The 16,871-nt window shown below is 42.6% G+C and overlaps 1 protein-coding gene across 1 annotated transcript in view; it reads left to right on the top strand.

Annotated features, from left to right (window-relative positions):
* The first annotated feature begins 6,752 nt into the window (after positions 1 to 6,752).
* Positions 6,753 to 16,871, top strand: part of DHX15 (DEAH-box helicase 15) — a 67,314-nt gene continuing 57,195 nt past the window's right edge. The window contains exon 1 of the mRNA XM_075858746.1: positions 6,753 to 6,960. Coding sequence (XP_075714861.1) covers positions 6,896 to 6,960 — 65 coding nt within the window. The 5' untranslated portion in view covers positions 6,753 to 6,895. The remainder of the gene's footprint in view (positions 6,961 to 16,871) is intronic.

Here is a 16,871-nt window from a genome sequence, read left to right as displayed (position 1 = left end):
TAGCAGTCTTAAAGATAAAAAAACGTATCCCTTGTGTCACCACTTATGATACATACAGTCCCAAAATTATGCAGGTGGTTAGGAGACACTGGCCTATATTGGGGAATTTTTATGATATTCCAGAATTTAAATCCCCCCTCTATTTTCTTATAGGAGATCGTCTAACTTGAAAGATAGACTAGTTAAAACTGATATAGGTCCGAGAGACAGTGGGAGTTTGGCTAGACAAGATCTTATCTCACGTTGTGGTTGTTATCCATGCTTAAATTGTGCGAATTGTGGTCTAATGATTAAGGGAGATTCCTTTACACACCCAAAGACAGGTAAGACTTATAAGATAAGACATTTTTTAACCTGTAGATCAAACTTTGTGATCTATGTTCTTATATGTCCATGTAAACTATTGTATGTAGGTGAGACTACTACGGAATGTAGGATTAGACTCAATACACACAAATCTACGATCAATACAAATAAGACTGAATTACCCATCCCCAGACATTTCTGTGAAGCCCAACATAGGGTTAACCAGCTTCGCTTACTTATCATAGATCATGTACCCCCTCTTAGAAGGGGTGGTGATAGGGAGAAAGTATTAAAAAGGAAAGAAGTGGAGTGGATTAGTAGACTTGATACGCTGCAACCTAAGGGACTCAATTTTGAGTATAATCTAAAAGCATTTTCATAGATTTCTTTTGACCTTGGAGACTGTGGATTGTGGTATTTTCTCATACTGCTACTAGATGATATTGTCCCCTTATGTAGTAAGAGTTAATGTAATTATTATTTTTTATTTTTATTTATTTAATTTTGTTAGGGGTATATATATATTTTATATTTACATTATATTAGATTGCACATATTTTTTCTTGAATTTTGAGGTTTTTTTGCGAATGCTCTATTTTCTTTGAGAACCTTAGAACCCTTTTCTTCGTATCTAGACACTATGACGTGGTTTTATCGAGTCATACTTGTCATGATTTCGGACCATGCCACCTCATTTGTGATATTGGTCGGGTCAAGTAGGAGTCTTTGATTTTACTAGACTTACGCTGGTGTCTGTGACTTGTATTCTTGATGCTTGTTTTTTCTTCTCTCCGGCGTTCTTGTACGCATGCGTGGTAACTAAGGCGCTAACATGGGGCTGTTTTGACAGCCGCTCACATGATATCTTTATCATGTGATTTAGTGCTGAGCATGCACAGTTGGACTACATGAACGCCATAGATGTTTGAACTTGGCGCACTACACGTCCCAAGTTATGTACCTTCGTTTTGGGTGAGTTGCCAATGTTTGTATGTTGATCTATAAAATATACACACATGTGCATTGATTTCTTCCACTTGAGTCTGCGCAGCTGCAGAATATTTTGACTCTGATCAGGATATCTTGTGCGATCTGCCACTATGTCACTTTATCTAAATAAGACATCTTTTTGGATGTTCAACAAACACAATTTTACAAATGTCATAACATTATGATGATGGACCTTGTATGGTCGACTTAGTATACACTTATAAATGTAAAATTTTCTATTTGAATGTTTATATCCGTTTTGTAACTCCTCCCATTGTGGGATGTATAAAAGCACTGAATTGTTTGAGATATATTGCTTGACAAAGGCTGCATTGAGCAGCTGAAACGTTGCACCTTTTTCACTGATGGGTGAATAAACGACCAACTTTTTTGAACCTTGGAGTGCTACATCTTTCTCCTTACATTTGCATCCAAATGCGATTTTCTCCACAGTCGTTCGGCACATCTCAAGCACCGCTGAAGAAAGCGGGATTGAGGCGTGTGCCAGGGTTGTCGTCGTCTTTGTCGGGTGGTTCGGAGTGTAGGGGGGCTGCTTCATCCAATGCATTCTTGAGAGTGTTATTGTAAAGTTTGGCAGCCAGATTGGGACAGGAGAGGGAAGAGATAGGGGACAATGAGGACTGTAGAGTCTATGAGTTTCTGAGTGTTAATGGCATGTAGATTTCTGTATGTCTGATACGTAGGCATGACCTGAGAAGGCAGAGAATATTTGATAGTAAAGGAGAGAAGATTGTGGTCAGAGAGCAGGAGAGGAGAGTTACTAAAATCAGAAACTGAGCAGAGCCGGAAGACGACCAGGTCAAGTGAATGCCCGTCCTCATGTGTAGGAGAGTTAGTAAGTTGTGACAGACCTAGGGACGAGGTTAAAGATAGAAACTGGGAGGCAGATGGGGAGATTGGGTTATCAATGGGGATGTTGAAGTCACCCATGATGAGAGTGGGTGTTTCAGAGGATAGAAATTATGGAAGCCAGGCAGCAAAATGATCCAGGAATTGGCGGGGTGAGCCCAGGGGGCGGTAGACAACTGCCACTCTGAGGGAAAAGGGGTGAAAGAGTGTGAGGGTGTGTACTTCAAAGGAGGGAAATGTGAGCGAGGGGACCGGGGGAATGACCTGGAAAGTGCAGTGTGGGGAAAGAAGTATACTTACTCCTCCACCCTGCCTGTTCTCAGGTCTGGGGGCATGAGAGAACTGGAGACCACCATAAGATAGAGCAGCAGGGGAAGCAGTGTCAGACAGGTGTAGCCATGTTTCTGTAAGAGCCAGAAGGTTGAGAGAGTTAGAAAGGAATGTCATGAATAAAGGTGAGTTTGTTGCACACGGAGCAAGAATTCCAGAGAGCACAGTTAAAAGAGACAGGAGAAGACGTACAAGGAATGGTAAGAAGATTTGCAGGGTTTATATGTGTGGCAGGTAAGCGGTTGAGCTTGGCAGAAGAAAAGGGAGGACCAGGGTTGGGAGAGATGTCCCCTGCAGCTAGTAGCAGGAGAATGGAGAGAGACAGGAGATGGTTCTGTGATTTATGAGAGCGTTTTTTATGTTGGGCAGTGGGATAAGATGGGTTAAAGAAGCTCTGTCACCAGATTTTCAAACCCCTATCTCGTATTGCAGCAGATCGGCGCTGCAATGTAGATTACAGTAACATTTTTTTTTTTTCAAAAACGAGCATTTTTGGCCAAGTTATGAGCATTTTTATATTTATGCAAATGAGCCTTTCTTAAGTACAACTGGGCGTGTTTAAAGTTAAGTACAAGTGGGCGTGTCTTGTGTGTGTAACATCTGGGCGTTTTTACTTGTTTTACTAGCTGGGCGTTGTGAATAGAAGTGTATGATGCTGACGAATCAGCATCATCCACTTCTCTTCGTCAACACCCAGCTTCTGGCAGTGCACAGACACACAGCGTGTTCTCGAGAGATCACGCTGTGACGTCACTTCCTGCCCCAGGTCGTGCATCGTGTCGGACGAGCGAGGACACATCGGCACCAGGCGACAGAGGCTACAGTTGATTCTGCAGCAGCATCGGCGTTTGCAGGTAAGTCGATGTAGCCTCTGTCGCCTGGTGCCGATGTGTCCTCGCTCGTCCGACACGATGCAGGACCTGGGGCAGGAAGTGACGTCACAGCGTGATCTCTGGAGAACACGCTGTGTGTCTGTGCACTGCCAGAAGCTGGGTGTTAACGAAGAGAAGTGGATGATGCTGATTCGTCAGCATCATACACTTCCATTCACAACGCCCAGCTAGTAAAACAAGTAAAAACGCCCAGATGTTACACACACAATACACGCCCACTTGTACTTAACTTTAAACACGCCCAGTTGTACTTAAGAAAGGCTCATTTGCATAAATATAAAAATGCTCATAACTTGGCCAAAAATGCTCGTTTTTGAAAAAAAACAAACATGTTACTGTAATCTACATTGCAGCGCCGATCTGCTGCAATACGAGATAGGGGTGTGAAAATCTGGTGACAGAGCCTCTTTAAGTTGACTGAGGAAAGTGAATAGTGCATGGGAGCCGTACATGGGCGAGGCAAGGAGAGAGGGACTGATGTGGACTGTTTTTTGCCAAGGCCTAAATGGGCGATAGGATTGTAAACCAAGAGCAGCTATAATGATGATTGCGGTAGTGAACATGTTTTTTGGTAATTTGTTTGTAAACAGGTTAAAGATTGAATCTAATAATTAGAGTGTGTGCTAGTTTGTTTGATTTTGCAGCTTACCTGTCGCTGAAAATGTCCAACTGCCATGTATAACTGCCAGGACACTTTGACAATATGACACTTAGACAGTGATGACTTCTGACGTCGTGCCCCCTGGCACACTACATTACTATAATACTACATTACTGTGACTTCTGACGTCGTGCCCCCTGGCATACTACATTACTATAATACTACATTACTGTAATAATAATACTACATTACTATAATAATACTATATTACTATAACAATACTGCTTTACTATAATAATACTACATTACTATAATACTACATTACTGTAATAATAATACTGCATTACTATAATACTACATTACTATAATAATACTACATTACTATAATACTACATTACTGTGACTTCTGACGTCGTGCCCCCTGGCATACTACATTACTATAATACTACATTACTGTAATAATAATACTACATTACTATAATAATACCACATTACTATTATAATACTACATTACTATAATAATACTACATTACTATAATACTACTTTACTATAATAATACTACATTACTATAATACTACATTGCTATAATAATACTTCACTACTATAATACTACATTACTGTAATAATAATACTACATTACTATAATAATACTTCACTACTATAATACTACATTACTGTAATAATAATACTACATTACTATAATAATACTTCACTACTATAATACTACATTACTGTAATAATAATACTGCATTACTATAATAATAGCGCTAGGTTTAAAATTTGAGATATTTCTCCACGTGCTTATTTCAACAATCCAGTTTTCCAGTTTAAGTGTCGCTAAATGCAGTCCGGCGGCTCAGTTAGCAGTGTTTGGCAGACACACATGTCAAGATTGGGCAGCCCCTTTTTAGAGCCACAGTGCCCTCGGTGGATGCTGCCGCAGTGCCCTCTGTAGATGCTGCCACAGTGCCCTCTGTAGATGCTGCCGCTGTGCCCTCTGTAGATGCTGCCGCTGTGCCCTCTGTAGATGCTGCCGCAGTGCCCTCTGTAGATGCTGCCGCTGTGCCCTCTGTAGATGCTGCCACAGAGCCTATGTAGATGCTGCCACAGTGCCCTCTGTAGGTAATGCCACAGTGCCCTCTGTAGAAAATGCAACACACCCCTAGATTATGCCACAGTGCCCTCTGTAGATAATGCCACAGTGCCCTCTGTAGATAATGCAACACACCCCTAGATAATGCCACAGTGCTCTCTGTAGATACTGCCAGTGTCCTCTGTAGATGCTTCCACAGTGCCCTCTGTAGATGCTGCCACAGTGCTCTCTATAGATACTGCCACAGTGCCCTCTATAGATACTGCCACAGTGCCCTCCATAGATACTGCCACAGTGCCCTCTGTAGATGTGCCACAGTGCCCTCCGTAGATGCTGCCAGTGCCCTTTGTAGATGCTGCCAGTGCCCTCCATAGATGCTGCCACAGTGCCCTCTGTAGTAGATGCTGCCACAGTGCCCTCTGTAGTAGATGCTGCCACAGTGCCCTCTGTAGTAGATGCTGCCACAGTGCCCTCCGTAGATGCTGCCACAGTGCCCTCCGTAGATGCTGCCACAGTGCCCTCCGCAGATGCTGCCACAGTGCCCTTCGCAGATGCTGCCACAGTGATGTCAGGGGCTTGCCCAGAGCTGGAGTCCCGGAGAAGAGCCGCTTCTAGCACTCTGCCTGGGGGATTCCAGCTCTGCTCCTGATATCACTGTCCATATATGGACAGAGATGTCAGGGGCAACCCCAGAGCTGGAGTCCAGGGCAGAGCGCTAGTAGGCTCTTCCTGGGATTCCAGCTGTGCTCCTGACATCACTGGGACTCCTGCTCTGGGGAAGCCCCTGACATCATTGTCGATGTATGAACAGCGATGTCAGAGGCTTCTCCAGAGCAGAGCCTGTACTAGAGCGCTGCACTGGACTCCGGCTCTGGGGAAGCCTCTGACATCGCTGTTCATATGTGGACAGCGATGTCAGGGAATTCCAGAGTCTCGGAGCAGAGCCTGCACTAGCGGCTCTGTGTCCCGCGGGCCGCGTGCTTGAGACCCATAGCAGTTTTATTAATTACCCTGTAACAGGCGATGATGACATGGTTTATGCAGGATATAAAATCATCGTTATCGGCAGCACATCTCACCGTGTAAACAGGGGATGTGCTGCCGACAATGGAGGGGACTGAATGTTCATATTAAAGCTCTTTCATGCAGTAGAGCATCACCCGTATAGAAGCGCCGATTGACTTGTTATATCATTAATCAGTATTCGTTGTGGGCAGAAACCAGTCGCCCCTGGAGAGGCCAGACGGACATCCTGGAGTTGTGCCTGTCAGTAAAACATTGCGCATGCGCTTGAATAGTTTCAATTATTTTGAAACTACGTGAAATATAAAAATTTGAGGATTAATCAATCTAAGAAAATCATTGCTTCTATAGAACACTTCACCTCATGATATAGCAAATATAATCTGCCAATGTCATACTGTACAAGACACGGCTTCCCACAAATAAATCATATAACGACTCCCTCACATTCTCCACAGACATTTCCTAGCAGCATAAACGCAGAATCCTCAGGTTGTAGTGACGTCATCCCTCATTTTACGTGTTGTCATTCGATTGGCTGAGCGTCGTCCACTCATTACGCCGCTTGGGTCCGACCGATCGTCCAATAGCGTTCTTTGTTTTTTGCTAACGTCACGCCGCTTCAGACGCCCTCCCTTTCCCGCTTTTGCTTTCGCGCAAGCGCTTTGCGATCTCCCTCTTTCGGCCCTATCGAGCCGCGACTTGCGTTGTTTCTCTGTTAGACCCTTTCCTAGACACGTGACCTCGGAGTCGCCGGGCCTAGCGAACCGGGAGGAGAAGCGGCGATCATGTCCAAGCGGCACCGACTGGACCTGGGTGACGACTACGCCACGAGTAAGAAGAGAGGAGAAGGGTGAGTGCTGGGGACAGTGCAGGCGCCGAGCCCGCTTCTTTGTCCGCTTTGGAATATGGCGGCGGCCATGAGCCTGAGAACCTGCGCCTCAGGAAGCGTGCAGTTACCTGCTGTCCCGGGCTTTTAGTGAACAAGGGACTCTGCTTGGAATAATCTACAGCAGACCAGGCCTCACCTTTTCTTATCTTTTATTCACATAGGACTGACTGCCCAGCGCCGCATGTTCCTGGGTGTAGTGTACTGGGTAAAACTGTCACATTATAGGCCCAAACACTGGACATTTATCCGCATGGTCCAGTCCCTTCAATCGTATCGATAATTGACCAGTATAAATGCAGGGAAAGATAAATGGTCGAACTATCTCCCAACAATTGCGCCACCGTAAAACGTTACAATTTTTACATGTTAATGCCACTTCTAACTACATTAATCACAGGCATTGCTTCTTGTTGCTAAGCAACAATGATGCTCCTTGCCTGGCCGGTATATAACTCCTCTGTGATAGTCCATCAGATCCTGATCAGCGATCGTTGTCGGTTTAGAAAACATTGCGTGTATAGACTTTGTGGTACAAAAGATTTTGTTGGGATGCACCTTTTGGCCAATATCGCTGCAGACATTTATTGTCATACAAAGTTACATTTTGCCGGATGCAGTTAGTTATAAAGTGTCAAAAGCTAGAAGTATAACATTATGGCAGGTTATATGTTGCGTATTTGCATGGAAGACTTAAGGGCCTGTTCACATCAGCGTTCTCTTTCTGTAAAAGAGGCTCTGTCACCAGTTTATAAATGCCCTATCCCCTACCTAATCGGATAGTCGCTGTAACGTAGAGAGCGGTGGTTTTTATTTTGAAAAGAGATCATTTTTGAGCAAGTTGTGAACAATTTTATACACCCACATTAACTTTACCGAAGTGTTGGGATTGTGAATAGACATCGCATCCTGGCTGGAGGCAATGTCTATTCACTCTCAAGACACTTCGGTAACGTTAGTGTGGATGAAGAGAAGTGTATGACACTGATTGGTCAGCGTCATACACTTCTCTTTACCACGCCCACTTGGTAAAAAGATGAAAAAAACACCCAGTTGGTCATTAAGAACTAATTAGCATAAATCTAAAATTGTTCATAACTTGATAAAAAATGAGTTTTTCAAAATAAATACCACTTATCTACATTACAGTGCCAATCACATTATGTAGGAGATAGGCCACTTATAATCTGGTGACAGAGCCTCTTTAAGTCGACTACGCTATTGATTTAGTCAAAAAAAGGAACCCTTTCACAACGGGGACAAACGGAAGCCATTAGCTTCAAGTATACGTCACCATTGAGATGAATGGTGAGGCAAAAGGAAGCTAAGATATTGTTTCTATTGAGGGGATCCCCTTACGGAAAGCTCATACGGAACCCCTCAATGGAAAGACAACATTGATGTGAACAGGCCCTAAGGCTCTGTGCACATCACAATTTTGGCCTATGTTTAAAGAGCACCTTTCACCTCCCCATACATGTGCAGCATGTAATAGGGAGGGCTGCACAAACCCTGGGGCAGTTTAAATTTTTTTTTCTACCCTCCTCCGTTATTTAGATATCGGTGCCGTTATATTTGGCGCCCAATATTTAAATAACCCCCTGAACTGTCAATGGGGCGTGTAATGGCAAGGGGGCGTGTCAATGCTACGGACAGTGTAAGAGCTGGAGAGAGGAGAGCGTGCATGTGCGCTCTCCTCTCCTCTCTTCAGCTCTTGCGAGAGATCCGTCTTGTAATTTGTCTGCCGAAGTGGCAAGGGGGCGTGTCGTGCTTGAGCGCTTGCACTGTCCTTAGCAGTGACGCACCCCCTTTGCCAGTTCGGCAGGCAAAGTTCAAGACTGTTCTCTCACAAGAGCTGGAGAGGAGAGCGCACATGTATGCTCTCTCTCCAGCTCTTACACTGTCCGTAGCAGTGACACGCCCCCTTACCAGTTCGGCAGAAGACTGATCTTGACAGCTGAAGAGTGTGTGTGTGTGCGCGCGTTTGTGCGCACACACTATCCTCGCTCTTGCTGTAACACTGTCCGTATCTGATTGGACAGTGTCACAGCCATTTTCACGGCGGTCATTAATGGGCTTTATTCTAGGTCTCACGTGCAGGGGCTCGGCTGTCTGTCAGCCAGGCTCTTGCTCCAATGATAGCGATCGAAGTTTACTTAGATCGCGGCTGTTTAATGAGGCTCTGTCACCACATTATACATGGCCTATATTGTAAATGATCTGATCGGTGCTCTAATGTAGATTACAGCAGTGTTTTTTATTTAGAAAAACGATCATTTTTGACGGAGTTATGACCTATTTTAGCTTTATGCTAATGAGTTTCTCAATAGACAACTGGGCGTGTTTTACTTTTGACCAAGTGGGCGTAGTACAGAGGAGTGTATAACGCTGACCAATCAGTGACCAATCGGCGTCATACACTTCTCCCCATTCATTTACACTGCAGATAGCTATATCGCTATGTGCAGCCACATACACAATCACTAACATTAATGCAGTGTCCTGACAATGAATATACATTACCTCCATCCAGGACGTGATGTGTATTCATTCTCCTGACCACTTCTGTAGTGTCTGAGACTACAGCACAGCGAGATCTCGCTGTGAATGACAGTTTACAGTGTAATCTCGTGAGACTACGCCTGCTGTGCTGTAAATCACGGAGACGCTACAGAAGTGGTCAGGATTCTGAATGCACATCACGTCCTGGCTGGAGGTAATGTGTATTCATTGTCGGGACACTGCAGTAATGTTAGTGATTGTGTATGTGGCTGCACATAGCGATATAGCTATATCGCTATCTGCAGTGTAAATGAATGGAGAGAAGTGTGTGACGCTGATTGGTCAGCGTCATACACTTCTCTCCAACACCCACTTGGTCAAAAAGTAAAAAAAAAGCCCATTTGTCCATTGAGAAACTCATTAGCATAAAGCTAATATAGGTCATAACTCCGTCAAAAATGATCGTTTTTCTAAATAAAAAACACTGCTGTAATCTACATTACAGCGCTGATCACATTATGTAGAAGATATGGCACTTCAAATGTGGTGACATAGCCTCTTTAAAGAGGCTCTATCACCAGATTATCAAATCCCTATCTCCTATTGCATGTGATCGGCGCTGCAATGTAGATAACAGTAACGTTTTTTTTTCAAAAACGATCATTTTTGGCCAAGTTATGAGCAATTTTATATTTATGCAAATTAGCCTTTCTAATGGACAACTGGGCGTGTTTTCTCTTATTTCCAACTGGGCGTGTCTTGTGTTTTTAGCAACTGGGCGTGTTTACTTGTTTTACTAACTGGGCGTTGTGATTAGAAGTGTATGATGCTGACGAATCGGTGACCAATCAGCGTCATGCACTCCTCTCCATTCATTTACATCAGCATCGTTCTTACTAGAACGATGTGCAGCCACATACACGAGTGTCCAGCCTGGACGTCATGTGTACTCAGAATTCTGACACTTCTGAATCCTTTCTGTGAGATTTCCAGCAAGGGAAACGAAATCTCGTTTACCTCGTAATCTCGTGAGATTACGCGTGGCTTGCTGGAATCTCACAGAAAAGATTCAGAAGTGTCAGGATTCTGAATACACATGACGTCCAGGCAGGAGGTAATGTATATTCATTATCAGGACACTTGATTAACGTTAATGTCTGTGTATGTGGCTGCACATCGTTCTAGTAAGAACACTGTGCTGTGTGAATGAATGGAGAGGAGTGCATGATGCTGATTGGTCACTGATTCGTCAGCATCATACACTTCTAATCACAACGCCCAGTTAGTAAAACAAGTAAACACGCCCAGTCAAAAACACAATACACGCCCAGTTGGAAATAAGAGAAAACACGCCTAGTTGTGCCTTAGGCTCATTTGCATAAATATAAAATTGCTCATAACTTGGCCAAAAATGATAGTTTTTAAGAAAAAAAAAACCGTTACTGTTATCTACATTGCAGCGCCGATCACATGCAATAGGAGATAGGGATTTGATAATCTGGGGACAGAGCCTCTTTAACACTTCAAATGCCGCAGTCATTAGCGACCGCTGCATTTGAGTTGTTTACAGAGGGAGTGAGCTCGCTCTGTCACTCATCGGCGGCCCGCGAATGCAATTACAGGCATCCGATTGTGTGTCATGGCAGCCAGGGGCCTAGCAAAGGCCCCCAGGTCTGCCCTGCTATATGCCTATTAGGATGTGCCAGAGGCATATCCTTATAGATGCCTGTCCATTCTTTACTGACAGGCAATAATGCTCTAGTATACGAAGTATACCAAAGCATTATAGCAGCGATCTGAAGATCGCATAGTGAAGTCTCCTAGTGAGACTGAAAAAATAATTTGTGAAATAAAAATTAAGGTACACATCAAAAAAAATAAAAATACCTTTTGCTATAAAAAAATGGTTTTATTTAGTAAGTGTGAAAATAAAATAAAAACTGGTATCCCCGCAATCGTAGTCACCAAAAAAATAAAATGATCATATTACTTAAACCGCAAGGAGAACCCCGTAAAAAAAACGGCAACCTTTTTTTATTTTTTCCCCCCAAAATAATAAAATATCAATCAATAACCCAAAGAATTAATTGAACAGGTTATTTGGCATGAAATGTGAAAGGCATAAAAAACAAAAACCAATGGCATAAATTACTTTTGCTAGGACATGCCATCACTTTCTGATTGGTTGTTGTGTAACTGCTGGAGCGCCTGACTCTTCTCTACACAGCGACTGCAGCACCATCTCTCGTTTGCGTGGAGCTGTGGTGCGATTCCCTACAGTGGGTCGAAGGGAGTGCCACTGTACAGGTGAAATGCCAATGGGACTGTGGTCTATTTGTTCTCAGGATCGGCAGGGGTTCCATATGTCGGACCCCCACCAATCAGTATGTATCCTAGCAATATACTACTCAATGATGGGAATTTCCGTTTATTGGCTGGTAATTAGGGGGGAAAACAATCAAAATCGATGCAAATGTTGACTGGTCTGATTTTGATTCCAAGATGTCAGTTCTGCAAGACATCCGTGCTAACCACTGAGCTGCTGTAAGTATAGAACTGCACTCCCTTATGATGAATAAAGAAAAGCATATGTTCTGTCAAAGGACAGGGTGTCGTTCTATCAAAAATCGGGCGCTGCCATCTTTCCATTCTATTTCATCTGTCAACAGCGCTTCACCCAATATCGATAAAACATTTATGCCGTATCCTGTGGATATGTCATAAATGTATATAATTGTTTAAACCTTTCCATCAAAGACACCCCTTTTAGAATGCGACCCATGGGTGATCATCTGACGACCCTGTTCTTGGTACACACTCAAGTAGCTGACTTTGTCGGGGAAATCCACTGCTAACCAGGCATGTGCCCTGCAGGGAGCGTGTAGTATTAAATGGCGGCCATTCAGATTAATGTCTGTCCTTGTTAATAACAAGAATGGCCTGTCTGCCAGTTTGGGCACTGCTTGTTTAGAGAGGCTCTCTGTTCTGGCTCATTAACCCATTACTGACCGGCCATTAGTATCTTTACAGGTGCCATTGGCGGGCTTTTTTTCGATGCAGTAGCCTTTTTACGGCGCTGCATCTGAATAAACTGTGCCGGGAGCAGTTAAATCTCCCTGCTCTTCGCTACCAGAGGTAGCTGAGGGCTTGGAGCATACCTGCTCTGAAGGGTGAGATCGAAATAAGTATCGATCTCGCCCATTTATCCCCTCAGATGTGGCGCTCAATAGTGAGCGCCGCATCTGTGTGGTTTTGGAGGGGGCTCCTTCTCTCACCCCACTGGCACCCTGCAATTTGCGATAAGATCGCGTGTTGCCGATGTCTTCTATGGCTGCGGGGGCCTAATAAAGGCCCCCAGGTCTGCCTCTAGTAAATGCCAGAGGCATGGCCTAGCAGATGCCTGTCTGTTTTGAACAGACAGGGAAGTAATACACTGCAATACAGAAATATTGCAGTGTATTATAAAAGCAGTCAGATGATCACATAGTGAAGTCCCCTAGTGGGACTAATAAAAAAAAAAAAGTTGAATAAAGTTAATAAGTGAAAAAAATTAAAACCCCGCTTTTTCCCCTTACAAAAAGCTTTATTAAAAAAGTAAGAAAGTTGCACATATTTGGTATCGCCGCGTCCGTAATGACCCAAAATATAAAGTTAATACATTATTTAACCCGCTCGACGAATGCCATAAAAAACAATGCAAGAATTGTTTTCTGTGAAAAAGTGATCAAAAAGTCGCATGTATTTCACATAGTACCAATAAAAGCAAGTCCCGCCCAAAAAAAACCCTCATACAGCTGCATCGGCGGAAAAATAAAAAGTTATGGCTCTTCAAATATGGAGACACAAAAAACAAATAAAATGTGTTTTTACTGTGTAAAAGTATCAAAACATACAAATTCTATATAAATTCGATATCGTAACAACCTGTTGAATAAAGTTACTGTGTTTTTTATACCAACGGTAAACGGCGTAAATTTAGGACACAAAAAAGTGTGGCGAAATTGCTGGTTTTTTTTCTATTCCCCCCCCCAAAAAAAATAATAATAATAAAAGTTAATCAATAAATATGTACCCAAAAATGGTGCTCTTAAAGAGAACCTTTCACCTCCCCATACATGTGTAGCATGTAATGGGGAGGGCTGCAAAAAACCCTGGGGCACTTTATTTCCCATATGTTTACTATGTGTTGGCATAATTTTTTGAACATTCTTTTTATTTTTATAAGGCTTAGAACATAAGCAGCAATTTCTCATATTTTGAATAAAATTCCAAAAGCCTCTTTTTTTTTTTTTTTATGTACCAGTTCAGTTCTGAAGTGGCATTGAGTAGCCTATATATTAGAAACCCCTATCAAACACCCCATTTTAGAAACTGCACCCCTCGAAGTATTCATTTAGAAAGTTTATGAACCCTTTAGGGGTTTCACAGGAATTTAAAGCAAAGTAGAGTTGAGATTTACAATTTATTTTTTTTGGTCAGAAAATCCTTTTTTATTCCATTTTTTTTCTGTAAACCAGAAGGTTTTACCAGAGAAACGCAACTCAATATTTATTGCTCAGATTCTGCAGTTTTGAGAACCGGCCTCCAAAGCAAAGGACCAACCTAGTGGATTTTGAGGCCTCCTTTTTATTAGGCACCCTGTCCGGTTTGAAGAGGTCTTGTGGTGCCAAAACAGTGGAAACCCCCAAAAGTGATCCTATTTGACATGCTACACCCCTCAAACCCTCAAGGAACTTATTGAGGGGTATAGTGGACAGTTTTTTTTGTGGAATTAGGCTGTGCAATTGAAAATAAATTTTTTCGGATAAAGGCAAGATTTTTTCATTTTGATAAGGAATAAAGGAGAAAAAGCACCCCAACATTTGTAAAGCAATTTCTTCTGATTACGGCAATACCCCACATGTGGGCATAAACGGCTGGTTAGACAAACGGCAGAGCTCAGAAAGGCAGGAGCGCTAACTTGGCATGTAGATTTTGCTTGATTGGTTTCTGGGCACCATGTCGCATTTGCAGAGCTTCTGAGGTACCAGTACAGGGGAAAACCCTTAAAAGTGACCCCATTTTGAAAACTAGACCCCTTGAGGAATTCATTGTAGTTTTCTTGGAATGCATGTGACTTTTTTATCAGTTTTTATTCTGTTTTTTTAAGAGGCACCACGTCTCTTAAAAAAACAGAATAAAAACTGATAAAAAAAACAGCAATTCTACTATATTATTTATTTTTTTTCCAGTGTTTACCGTGCGCTATAAATGACATATTCACTCTATTCTGCGTGGTGATGCGATTACGGCGATACCATATGTTTATAGGGTTTTTTTTTAATGTCTTGTGGGGTTTGCACAATAAAATGCTTTTTTCTAAAAAATCATCTACTTTTTTTTTTTTGTTGCCTTAGGGTATGTTTACACGGCCTGTTTTCAGACGTAATTCGGTCGTTTTACGCCTGAAAAAACTGCTCCATAATGCCTGCAAACATCTGCCCGTTGCTTGCAAAGGGTTTTACGATGTTCTGTTCAGACGAGGTGTAATTTTACGTGTCGCTGTCAAAAGACGGCGCGTAAAAAACGCCCGCGTCAAAGAAGTGCATGTCGCTTCTTTGGGCGTTTTTGGAGCAGTTTTTCATTGACTCCATTAAAAAACTGCTCCAATGGGGGGCGGAGTTACCGAGCTTTGTGATGGACGCTTAACTCGGGAGCTCCTCACTTCACCTCCAGAAACAACAGCTTCTAAGCAGATTATAGAGACAAGATGGTGAGAACCTCTAAAGATAAGTACAAGGACTCTCCTGGTCTGACAAAACAGGGGAAACAACAACCAGAAATGGACAAATTCCTAAGGAAAAAACTCACGTCCCCGACTAAAATGGCGCTGGAACGCCATGCAGATGATGCCGGAGATGACGACTCCGATGGAGAAAGTTCAACAGCCTATTCGGACACGGCAAGGAGCAGAGATACATTATCGAGATCATATTTTAAGAAAGCTCTGACACAAGCGGTCTCACCGATAATGCAGGAGTTGGCGGATATAAAAAATGATATCAGACAAATTGGGAGCAGAGTGGATACGCTGGAAGAAGCCCAAGCCTCCATTTTGGAACATAGTGCCGCGGTTAACATCACGCTGGCATCACACCAGCTCCACATCAATAATACCCACCTGATGATAGAGGACCAAGAAAATCGCAGCAGAAGACGGAACATAAGAATAAGAGGCCTCTCCGAACTGACATCAGGAGAAGTGCTGCATCAGGTGACGAACCAAATTTTTGTGGAATTGGTGGGGCAAGAGAGAGCTGCTACAATAGTAATAGAACGTGTACACAGAGCTCTTAGACCAAAACCCGCACTGCATGAACCGCCGAGAGATATAATTTGCGGACTGCTGAGCTTTGTCGATACTGCATGCTTGTTGAAAGCGGCGAGAGAAAAAGGAGATTTTCAGTTCGAAGAGTCCAAACTACTATTTTTTCAAGATCTTGCTCCTAGCACCCTTGCTAAAAGGAGAATTCTGAAACCTGTCACGGATAAATTGAGATCTAAGAAATTACCTGTGAGATGGTTATATCCGTTCGGATTAGCAACCATAAAAGATGGACGGCAAATTACTATCAGAGCTCCAGAGGATTTACCGAAGTTTTGGGAGAAGACAGAAATTCAACCAATTGAGATCCCGTCCTGGCTTCCGGCACAACTAGATCAAAATTTTCCGGTATTACCGTCACAAGAGGAGTGGCAGAGAGCTTCTAGAATGAAATCTCCAAGAAATAAGAAACAACAAGCGACCGACTTCAGACCCCGAGACACTTGATTTGGATAGTAGGACGTTATGTTATAGTACATTATTTTCTCGTATCTACAGATAGCGGTGAACTAAGAAGATTGCGTGAGTGTTGTAAAACAAATGTTTAATTATATTTCAAACATCCACGTAATTTTATATTATTATATTTTATTTCAAGTATACGCTCTTATTTTACACTGAAAAGTGACTTTTTCACAGTACATATATGTAGACGAGAAAATGTAAAATGGCTGCTTTATGTAATTCATGTATACAATAAGCCTATATTCAATCTAGTAGATACAGAGGAGAAGCTATTCATTACTGCAAAATTGTTCAGTTCGCTGCTAAAGTTTCTGGAGGGGGAATTTGTATCTGGTGGCGCTATGCTTATCCCCCCCTCTTTTATCTCTTTTATTTCATTTATTTCTTTTATTTCCTTACTTTACTATTGTTCTAGTAAGAGAAAACAAACCGCGACCATTGAGATTGACTATCTCTCTATGGTCATCAAACTAAGGTCAATTCTATGTCTTGATATAGCGATAAGCTCTGTTATATATAGCGGGCAGGGTATAGAAGATATGCA

Source organism: Rhinoderma darwinii, chromosome 1 (assembly GCF_050947455.1).
Source record: "Rhinoderma darwinii isolate aRhiDar2 chromosome 1, aRhiDar2.hap1, whole genome shotgun sequence".
In the NCBI taxonomy this organism is placed as follows: Eukaryota; Metazoa; Chordata; class Amphibia; order Anura; family Rhinodermatidae; genus Rhinoderma; species Rhinoderma darwinii.
Note: the sequence above shows the minus strand (reverse complement) of the source record. Positions and strands in the feature narration are given on the sequence as shown.